This window comes from Anas platyrhynchos, chromosome 2 (assembly GCF_047663525.1).
Source record: "Anas platyrhynchos isolate ZD024472 breed Pekin duck chromosome 2, IASCAAS_PekinDuck_T2T, whole genome shotgun sequence".
In the NCBI taxonomy this organism is placed as follows: Eukaryota; Metazoa; Chordata; class Aves; order Anseriformes; family Anatidae; genus Anas; species Anas platyrhynchos.
This window is the reverse complement of record NC_092588.1, coordinates 141,977,414-141,988,575: the sequence shown is the minus strand read 5'-3', so window position 1 is coordinate 141,988,575 and position 11,162 is coordinate 141,977,414. Positions and strand designations below refer to the sequence as shown.

Here is an 11,162-nt window from a genome sequence, read left to right as displayed (position 1 = left end):
GGGCACAGACTCTGCTGATTTTGCAGATTTGGTCTTGTTATTTGTAAAGATCTGTCACACCTTCAAACCATTAGCTTAACTCTTTGAGAGTGGAGTTTTCAGAGAAGTGCTGAATTCATAAAGGACTGGAGACCAAATTCTCTTTTTTAGTGGCTTTGAAAATCATTGATTTCCGTTCTAATCATTAACCAATTAATAGTTTGCATCTCAATCAGTGAAATAGTACCTGTTTTCCTCCAAGTCTTCTCTTGACTCTTATTAATCCATGCTAGAAAATGTATTTCCCATTAGAGGAGAAAAGAAACAAGCAGAGGAAAGTACAAAATGTGCATGAATAACCTCCAAAACTGCACTGTTTGTTTTGTTTCAGTGTATTTCCTTTTATAATCTCCTGCTTAATGCTCTAAACATGCACACACTTTTGATGAAACAATATCCAAATAATTTACTTCTATGGAAAGACAATTTACTGTGAGGTAAAAGCAGGAGCAGGTTAACAGCATAAAACTGTGCCTTAATCTAAACACAACCATATGCAGGCTGTGGGTTCTGCATCTTCGATTGAAATCCCTTCCCCAAAGGTCAAATGCAACTATTTAATGGCATAAGTAAACTTGAGTTTGGGGCAAGAACAACTGATCAATGTTCTCAGACACATGGTCTGATTTTTGGGTGGTACTTTGGGGACCCAGGAGTTAGAATTGATGATCTGTGTGGGTCCCTTCCAACTTGGGATATTCTGATTCTAAGAACTACAAGATGTGTACTTGTTTCAGCTGGGCTAACAATTTAAATAGGCAGAATGTACAAGGCAATATTTGATCAATCAGAAATGTAGTTTTCTCTGAGCTCCTTAATACTAAAAATAATCATTTTTGATGAAAAAGTAACAACAAAATTCTCATTGCGCAGAACACCAAAGCTAATAATAGTTTAGGTTGTTTGTAAACCTATTTCTTATTCATTGATGAGATGATAAATTAAGAAAGAAAAAAGAAAAAACAACACAATACAACAACAACAACAACAACAAGCCACAATCTACCTAAGAATGCTAAGAACTGTATTTTTGTTATATTGTTATTCAACTGGGAATTCCAATTGTAATGTAGACAACAAAGAATTGAATAGAAAGACCATGCCGTGCACAATGGCAATCTATAATTAATTATAAATCCTGGAAAACAAAACAAAACAAAACATACATATAGTACCACTTAGTAGGGAACATAGCATTATTCTTACTTATGGCAAGAATGGTCATTCAAACAGAATATATAATTGCAGAATACATTTTTCAAAGTTGTCTTTTAAAATTTTCTACTATTTTTGAATGAAAATTTCACAACCTGTGAAACTATTGCCTTCTGATTTCAACCACAAACCAACTTATGATGGTAATGCTGGTCTTGCAATGGAGCAGCTGAGATGCAAATCAAAACTTTGTAGCAAATTCCTGTAAATTAATTGGAAAAAAAAAAATCATAGAGATAACAAAACTGCCACCAGCAAAGAGAAACTGATATATTTTTAAAATAAAAACATTGCAGCAAGTAGAAATAAAATACATTGGTTACAAAGGAGCACTAGGAATTTTTTCTAGCTTATACAAATAATGAGCAGTTGCCAAGTACCTCACAAAATGCAATGTGGGAAGAGTTGGACAGGTGTCTTCTTCAGTGCCGCTGTGATTTTCCCTTGATAAAGTCACCAAGATCATTTGGAATGTCATGGTCCTTACCACCCTGTAGCTTCAAAATTTTTTCATGCAATACAGACATCACTATACAATGCTATTTTTAACACTGAAGTGTGTTGCATCAGCCTGTTTCTCATCTGTAGCATGTAGCCTGCCTAAATTCCCTGTCAAGTAGCACAGCTAATAGCATTCAACTCCAAAGAGATCCAGGTGGCCTCCAAAAGAGGGACTGCCCCACTTGTCCCCCTGCATGTCCACAGCACACAAACCCATGTCTTCTTCATGGCTCTTGTCAACCTGTGTGAAACAGCAGGGGAAAAGACATGACAGAAAGCCAACACCATTATGGGTGTTTGCCAAGCAGATTTTTAAAAATGCAGGTTTTAAAATATATTCTATGATTCCCCATCAGAAGCAGAAGCAAGACAACAGCAGGCAGGAAAGCAAGAGGATGCACATGTGGGCAGGATAGCCCATGCCATGGTGAGATTGGAGAGGTGTCCAACATCTCTCTGACAGCCAAGAAGCAAACACATTATTTATCACACATTTTAAGCTGACAGGTCTGAAAAACACCCGATGGGCTGAATTTCATCCCAAGACTCCCATTCACCAAGCTTAGCAATCCTTTCTTTTATTTAATTCTAAGGCCCATCTATTGCAAAATCTTTTCTTTTGCAGCTGCAAAAGTGTAATGATTCTGTATATTTTTTGCTCCCATGAACAGTAAAAAAAAAAAAAAAAAAAAAAAAGAAAGAAAAATATCAGGAGAGGACCTTTGTTCTCACTCAAATGAATGGAAAATTAAAAAAAAAAAAAAAAGAGAGAGAGAGAAAAAAAGAATAGAAAAAGGAGAGTGGCAGCCAGAAGAGGTGGTACCAGCACCCCATGCTCACTGTTGTTTCCACAGAGATTTATAAACTGATTTGGATGTAATTTATCATATGCAAACCTTACGCTTCATTTCATTTTGCAAATAGAAATGTGTTGATTTGTTTCTAATGGAAAAGAATGAATCACACTACAGTTTTTCTGCAGTGTAAATCAACATGTAGATAAACAGGTTATTTTTGTACATTATGAATAGTCGTTGAAAGTATTTAAATGGGTTGTATATTCATGTTGGCACACTTGTGTGTACAATATGTATATCTATATTATGCAGAAGATCATAAATGCATACTTCAAAAATATATAGCTATTTTGGGTGCAATGTACTCTTTTCCATGCTTGAACACAATGAAAAATTAGGCCCAACTCAGATATCTAGAAATCTAAAATGCAGTAATTTGAAGGCAAAATGTTCAGTGTTTGATTTGTTTGTATGCTTTCAGTGACTTAAAAGAGCTAACATAAATGGAAAAAAAATCACCTGCATAAATGGAGAAAGTTCAATTTTCCAAATATTAAAAAAACAGAGGATTGAATATTGCAACATGATGAAGGCCTGCCAAACCAACTGAAACAATCAATTATTACCTAATATCTTTTATTAAATTTCTAGCACTGTTAAAGCTAATTTCTGAGTTGATGAAATTAGCTCTTTTAGAACTGAAAAAAAATTAGCTCCAATCTATCAGAAATACTATTTTATTAAGGGAAAAAAAAAAAAAAGTGTTCAGCTTGAAGTAATTTCTTTGCAGGCAGATATGCCACCACATAATCCTGAACCAAATCAAATGCCATTTTGAAGAGTTATAATAGAAAGAAAAAAATACTAAAAATTCTTTGATTGTTCCTCCATATTCTAGTATATATATATATGGTGGAAGACACTCTTTCAGTTATGCAAAAGTTCAAGCACTCACTTAATGTACATAGCTAACCCTGTTCTCTCCAGCCAGTTCTGGTCAAAATAATTTTGTTCTTCACATTGCCACCATGATGAGGCTACTCTGCTGAGGGAGAAAAACTCTGGGCCAGTGCTCAGTGACTCAGACAGTAAAGTGCTTCCTGAAGTTTAGACAGAATCTCTTGTGTTCCAGTTTGTGCACATTGTCTCCTATCCTGGCATTGGGCACCACTGTACAGTGCCTGGCTCCATCCTCTTTGCACCCTCCTTTCAGGTATTTAGAGACATTGGTGAGATTCCCCTTTGAGCCTCCTCTTCTCCAGGCTGAACAGACCCATCTTTCTCAGCCTCTCCTCACAAGAGATCATTTTGGTGGCCCCACATTGGACTCTTTCCAGTAGGTCCATCTCTTTTGTTGTGGAGCCCAGAACTGGATTGGCCTTCCCTTACTCCTTAAAAGCCATGCAAGTGTCAGAAGTGGAGCTCAGAAGACCCAGCTAGTTATAACACCATGTCTGAAAGCCTTAGGTTTGAGATTAACTCTATGAAATAGTTCAGAGTAAAATGTCTGGGCTATATTTTCCTGCTACCCGGAATTGTGCACAGTTCACTTAGTGAATATACATAATTCCCTTCCCCTTCTCTCCCACTCATGGTCATGGCCCCATCACTCCTCGATATCATGACTCAGGATGATTACAGAAACTGCAGTGTTTCAACTCAGGAGGCACTCTGAAAGTTATAAGTGAATATGTGCCTGTGCAAGAAACTACTGGAACTCCTACATGAATAATGGGACAATAATAAAAATGGTATGACAACTGAAAATAAACTAATTAAGCCTAACTATTTATACAGGCACAAGAATATACAAAGGCTGTGCTGGATGAAAGGCTCACTTAGCCCCATATCCAGTAGTAGCTGATTATGGAAAGAAACCAGGGTGATTATGTAAAGACAATTCTTTAAGCAAACTGCAAATTAAGAGTTTTCATCCACCGTTTTCAGGCATCTTGATAAATCTCTCTTCTATGACCTGCCTAATGCTTTTTGAACTCCTGGTATCCACAGCAATCTGTGAAAATTAGCTCCGCAATTTAATTATGGCATATGTGGAAGAAAACTTCATTTGTTTTAAAATGCTGATGGCCACCCTGGGTGTTCTGTAATTCCTGCAGGATGAAAACCAGCAAATACCAGTTTTCTAATCACCTTCAGACCATTTGTTATTTTATGTAAGTATCATCACGCTCTGTCATCTCTCTTCCAAGTTAAACAAGCTGCAGTTGATCTGGTCACTCCTTACACATGAGCCATTCTCTGTCTCTGATCATTTTTATTACCTTTTCTACATGTTTTCTAAATTAGATGAGGAATCCAGACATGCACACATACTGTGCAGGTGACCTATAGGCTTTTACAATGACATCATAGGCAGCCATCTATTTATTTCCTAATATTTTCTAATGTTTTAATTGTAATTACTTTCAGAAGAACGTAGTGCAAATCCTACAATTTTGGTCTCTAAATTGTAGTGACTGAGAAAAGAGAGCCGTTGGTCATGCTATTTCTATAACCTGAAATCCTGAACACAGTGTGCAGATAGTCCAACTGTTGATGACAAGGAAACATAAGGAAAATCCTGAAAATGCTGACGTTGTTACAGATCATATACCTGTAAAACTCATTTTTGATTGCTTTACAGGTTTGATGCTTAGTTTGTTTAATTTAGATCAGCAATGACTTCAGAAAAATCACAACACAAAAGGCTGTAGACAGATTTCATATAAATGTGCTTTATTGCAGAGAAGTTACATTATTTACATGCTGCAACACATTACAACATAAATCTATCAAGTAGTTCATGGTGGATGCTGTTGGTTGCCAGATAACATTGTTATAAGAACCACGTTATAAAGTGAAGAGACTTACAGCTTTATATACTCTACAACTTGGAGTAGCTAAAATGTTAAAAGTCAAAAGGCAGTGTTTTCTCAGGCCTGCCTGTTGTCATATGCATGCAAAAGCCTAAGGAGAGCAAATATAAAAGTATTGTCCAGTTTCAGGTCTATGATGCCACCAAAGCTGATGATAGGTGTGTACTGATTTATATTTTAAAGCATATAATCTTGCATAAATTATACAAGTCTAATAAGATTGGTATAAATCTAATTATTTATAAACCATGGCTTAGAAATAAAGGAGAAATGCAGCTTGCACATGCATTTAAAAGGACAACCTAGCAAATGTTTGTGACCTTAGTGTTTATTATCTTTTCTCTTAACAGATCTGCTAGAAAACATCTTAATTCTAGAGTTGCACTTCTCTTGGCTGAATAATGACAATGAAACTCCAGAAAAAGACAACTAAGCAATCTAGCCAATATATGCTGGTGGAGAAAAATCTATGAAATACAGAACATTATTTATGTCTAACTTAGTATGTCTTCATTAAGCAATGTTTCTAGCAGCATCATAGTGAAATATAATAGTTGAGTGAAGTTTGGCCCCTCTTTCTTAAGTGCAAAATAACCTAAAGTACCAATTGAATCTGTAGCCCAAATATCCATTGCTAAATAAACTGGGGAAAGCTTTGTTGCTTTCTCAAGGAAAGTTCTCCAATTGTATCAGTCTTAGGATATGTGACTACAACAAGCCTAAAGAACCATAACGGACACTTTTTAAGAAGTGAGGGAAAGGGTCAGGATGAAAGAAAACAAAACCAAACAAGAGTACACAAGCCAGTGCTTTCCCTGGTCAACCAGCCTTCATTCTTCTGCTGCCAGTGCAGCTGGGCTGATGTACACCAGCTAAGGAATGGGCTTTGTTTCTGTGTTTCTAGTGAGGATATCTTTAAAAAAGAAATAAAAAAATAAATGAGTAAGGAACTGTAGATACAGAACAGTGGCACAGATACGGTCATGCATGAAGGGCTGGATCCTACCAGTGCAGCAAGGGACAGTGGTGCTGGGTTGCTGACATGGATGCCCTCATTCCTGGTGGACGCTACAGCATCCACCAAGCAGCAGTGTGTCCTCGAGGTAAAGAAGGGGGATGAGGACAAGGGAGGGCACCAGGGCTGGTGCCTGCTCCTTGTGGATGTCTTCTCTAAGAGGCAGTGAGGATGTACAAAAATCTCTTTTCATGACACACCTACAGATGCCCACGTCTAACCTCAGTTCCTTTGTGAGTAAGGGCTACCTGCCGTAAGCTGCCCTCCTTCCCCAGTCATACCAACCACCTCCTGAATGTGCTGCAGGACCTTCTTCCAGGGGTAGGAGAGGCACAAGGTGATCACCATATTCAGCAGGTTTAATTGTGTATCTCTCTGGAAAAGGTCAACGTGCCCCTGCAGGACTTCCAGAGAGCTGTGTTCCTAGGATGGACTTCTTCCCACACAGGGCAGTTTAGAGTTACTTTCCCTCTGATCAAATCCCACTGAAGCTGATGGAAAAGTTACTGCCAAATTTTGTGAGTGTCTGGGATTGGGGAGGGGAAATTTGGGCACACAGGCTCTATCCCCAGCTCTTTTCCAAACTAAATAGCAAGCTGGATTTGGGCTGCACATGGGTCACCACTGGCACTGTTTGGGCAAAGTGGGTGCACAGATGGCCAAAGTAAGGGTCCTGGCCAGATGTGTCTTGAAGGTAGAGACCAGGTCTCCAAGGCCATGAGTACATCCTACAAAAGAAGAGTAGGGGAGTCAGACCAGGCCAGGATAGCAAAGACCTAAGTCAGCATGTCCCCATGGTGGAATTGAGCACCATCCAGGCTCACCAGGTTGTTCGGGGCAGTTTGGCCACTATCATCTGGAGCTAACAAGCTCTTACTCTTGGTAGAATTTACGAATGAGGCCAATGTGTTCAGACAGCACTGGGACCTGAGCTGACTTTTTTCCAACTGGCTTAGGCATCTGCATGTCCCAGCTTTGGGCTTAGCAGAGGCAGTAGGAAGATCAGGTCTGTCTTGTTCTGTCAGCGTAGATGGGCCTGTATTCTCCTGTCCTTTCTGAAGGACAAAAATATCCTCCTCATGTCCAGCTTGTCTAAGTCCCTCCAATTGTTGCATTTTATCTTAAGCCACTTTTTCTATGATGCCACAAAAATCAGTTTATACTACATACGTGTATGTGCATGTGTGTATTAGATATGACATGTTATATATATATATTAAACATATATAAATATCTATTATATATATATATATTATATATATTAAACAACACATTCTATTCAGTCATCCTCATTTCGTGTTCTTTCATTGAATCCCATCACTTCTCTCAAATTGCACAAGTTCTTTAGGACTGAGCTGTCTTTATTTTGGAGTACTGTATGTACAGCCAATTCTAGTGAATAGCACTTCACTGGTACTACATTCAGATGGGCGAGGGTGGAACCTAGTTTTTATTATTAGTGATGCACAGATTCTCTATGATACCTCTTAGGCCCTGGTGGTATACCATGAGTGTTTCTGCACTAAGACTCATAGTTGTAAATGGGCCACCTTTGAATTAAGCTCGTATGCAGGATGAGGACTGTAGCTATTACTGAAAATTAGTACTGTATTAAATACTAACTTTTACTGTAAATGTATGTATAAATTAAAAATAAATAAATAAAATCTAAACTTTTGGAGAGTGGGAGAGAGATGCCATCATTTTAATTCCTGCTGTATATTACAATTGCATATATAGGGGAAGAGAAATATTTCAGATTCTCTCTCCTCACTTGTGTATCTCCAAAGGCCAATTTCTGGAGGTTTGCCAACAGAGATAAACAGTAAACTGTTGTTCCATAAGAGCTAGCTAATATATTTCCCAGGGTTGTCTGGTTTTAGTAAAAGCAGGTCATCATTTCTGGGGTATATTTGTTGTCATTCTTGCTTGTCTCATTTAGAAATATATCCTCAGTATGAAATACTGAACAAGACCATCATTATGGATGTTTAAAATTGGTATTCTGGTTTCTTAGATTATATTTTCCAATTTCTAACAAACAACAGATAAGTTGTCCTAAGACTTACCAGAATATGCAGCTAAGACGACTGGATTTCCACTATTAACAAAGTCTATGAGCATTAACAGGGAAGTGCATAACAAATAACTTGCTGTGTATAAAACCCCTGAATAATACAGTATCAAACTATAAATTTAAGTAACAGAGAATAAAACAAAAAGTTCACTATATAAATCACAGGAAAGGAAAAAAAAAATCCCCAAAGCCCAAAGGAATTTCCCAATGAGAGTTACGGCTTCCACAGCCAGTGGAAGATTACTGTAATTCTATATATTAACAAAAAGTCTATAGCAGGTATTTTAAGTTACAATAAGAAGAAAATATCTGCAGATTGCATAAATGTGTTGTTGTGTCACATAATATCAAAGTTATTTGCAAAAATTATACAATCTGGAATGCTTTAATATGAGACACAACAATGTACTTAAACACACAGTAATAAGAAAATGAGAGCAATCATTATATAAAATGTATTTTTGGGATGCATTGAGTTAGCAGTGCTATCAAGATTAAAATATGCAAAGTGAAAAGTCGTCATTTTAACAGCTGCTCATTGATACCCCTTTTTGCCATCAGGACATTTTCTGTGCCCTACTTCTGTTGGATCTCTAAAGTCCCAAGGGCGAGTTAAAGCCAGTTGTGGCATTCAGAAATAATTCTGTTAAGACCTAGTGTGCGTTTTTTACCACCTTTTTTTTTTTTTTTTCCTTTTAAAGGAGAAGTGATTTCACAAAGGCAGGTTACTTTCATTGACACAGTACAATCCTTGGAGTTGGGAACACATTCTGGGCACCGCTAATCACATTGTTGGCACTCAACAAATAAATAATAATAATAATAATTTGTGTTGTTTAATTCCTACTTTTTTGTTGTGCTGATTCCTTTAATTAAAGTGATGCTCCTTAGGAATTTTCAGATCCTTTTGGCCTAAGTCCCTTCTGTCTTTCCTGTTGTCTTTCTTCTCAATGTTGCTACTCTCCTCAGTCCAAAAGCCTCTTATTTTCGAGGTGTTGCTGTTTTATTTGCACTTATAGCAGAGGTGTTCGATAAAGCTACACTTCTTTCTGCATTTGGTAAATCTGGTGTATCATACTCCCAAGGGCAGACTTCAGCTCGAGATGCTGAAGGTTGCTGTAAGTAACTACTTGGCTTACGGGAGTCAGATGAAAGCACATTTCCCTCAGAAGAGGCATTTTTTTTCTGTTCCACCAATTTATTGATGTTTTCCACTGCTTTCGGGGGTAGCTCATCATGCTCCCCAGCACAAATATTCGGTGCATATCTATTAAAGTTCTCACACTTCAGCCCAGGTGAGACCTGAGGCTTGGAATTTGACTGTTTTTTTTCATTTTCAAAAACCTGCTGCTCTTGTGCCTCCCGAGTGGCTGCCTCCACCTTCTCTGAGCTCTGTTGATTTGACTGTTGATACCCCTCAGGTGTCTTCTGCTTATGATGAGATTTCCCCTTTGGCTGGGAAGGGTGATTTTTCTCTGGCTCTGAGGAAGCAATAGACACATGTTTTTGAACCTTAGAGTCAGAAGGCACAGGACCAGGAGTTTGGTCATATATCTCCCAAGGACAAACTTCTCCTATGTCGAAAGTGTCCTTGTGCAGAGACTTACCTGGGCCTGTGTCTGGATTTGTGGGTGTTTGAGCAACCCTTTGCTGTTTCATAATTCCAGACTTATGGGTTTTCTTTGCTTCCTCAGAGTGGGTAGAGTTCTTCCGATGAGAATCCTTATGCTCCCCTTTATCAGAGGCGGAGTGCTTTCTGCTGGCCTCCTTACCCTTCTGCTGAGATTTGTGAGATTTGGCGCTCTCTTCTAGACTTTGCGTTTTACCCGTTAGTCCCAGAGTCTTTTCCTTGGCACTAGCAATAACACTGAGGGATTTTTGTAACACAGACGTTCTTGGATGCAGAGGCTTCTTATCTGCACTTAAATTATGTGCACTTACTGATTTGCACACCAAAGGAACCGATTCAGTGGACACTGCTTCAACCTTTTCAGGAGCTTTTTTGGTTACATCATTACCAGTCAAGGAATCCAGAAGTGAATTCTCAGCAGCTATAACGTCTGTGCTTTCTGTAGTTAAGCTGTTAGGTTCTCCTGTTTGATCCCTAACATGATCGTAAGTGCTGTGGGACTTTTTTAATGAAAAGACTCTGTTTTTGATAGTCTCTTCTTTTGGCTTTACAGAACTGGTGGAATCCTGTGGGTTTTTCTTCAGTGTAGACGTGTTCTTCACAGCACTATGCTCCAGCAGGTCCTTCTCGTCCCTGGAGCACTGCCTGGTGACTGTCTCTGGGATTTCTGTAATACGCCTCATTATCGAGCGACCCAGGCCCTTCTTAGAGCACCTTTTTTTCTGAAGATGTGGGTTATTAGCAATCATCTTCTTCCTTTTATAGATTTCAAGCTGGGCATATAGTTTCTTCAACTCATCCTGTAAAGTAAATAGCAAAAATAGTACGTAGAGTGAACACAGTCAAACAAGCAGCCCAGTGAATGCATTACATATTGCTCTAAAAATGGCATTAAACTCATTTCACCCTCTTTACTAATTCTTGAATATGCCATTTCTCCACGAACTCAAATTTCACGATCTTCTACCTTAAAATTAAGTTCAACCCTGGTGCACAAACCAGTTACCTTGCA

The 11,162-nt window shown here is 38.3% G+C and overlaps 1 protein-coding gene across 2 annotated transcripts in view; it reads right to left on the bottom strand.

Annotated features, from left to right (window-relative positions):
• Positions 1 to 5,271: 5,271 nt before the first annotated feature.
• The window catches only part of GPR158 (G protein-coupled receptor 158), a 195,308-nt gene continuing 189,417 nt past the window's right edge, over positions 5,272 to 11,162 (bottom strand). The window contains exons 11-12 of one of the 2 annotated variants that reach the window (XM_027450619.3): positions 10,128 to 10,950; positions 5,272 to 10,001 (exon numbers count right to left, since the gene is read on the bottom strand). In XM_027450619.3, the coding sequence (XP_027306420.1) occupies positions 9,502 to 10,001; positions 10,128 to 10,950 (1,323 nt within the window). In that variant the 3' untranslated portion in view covers positions 5,272 to 9,501. Of the gene's footprint in view, positions 10,951 to 11,162 lie in introns of both variants that reach the window. The other variant, XM_027450618.3, reaches the window with a different exon arrangement.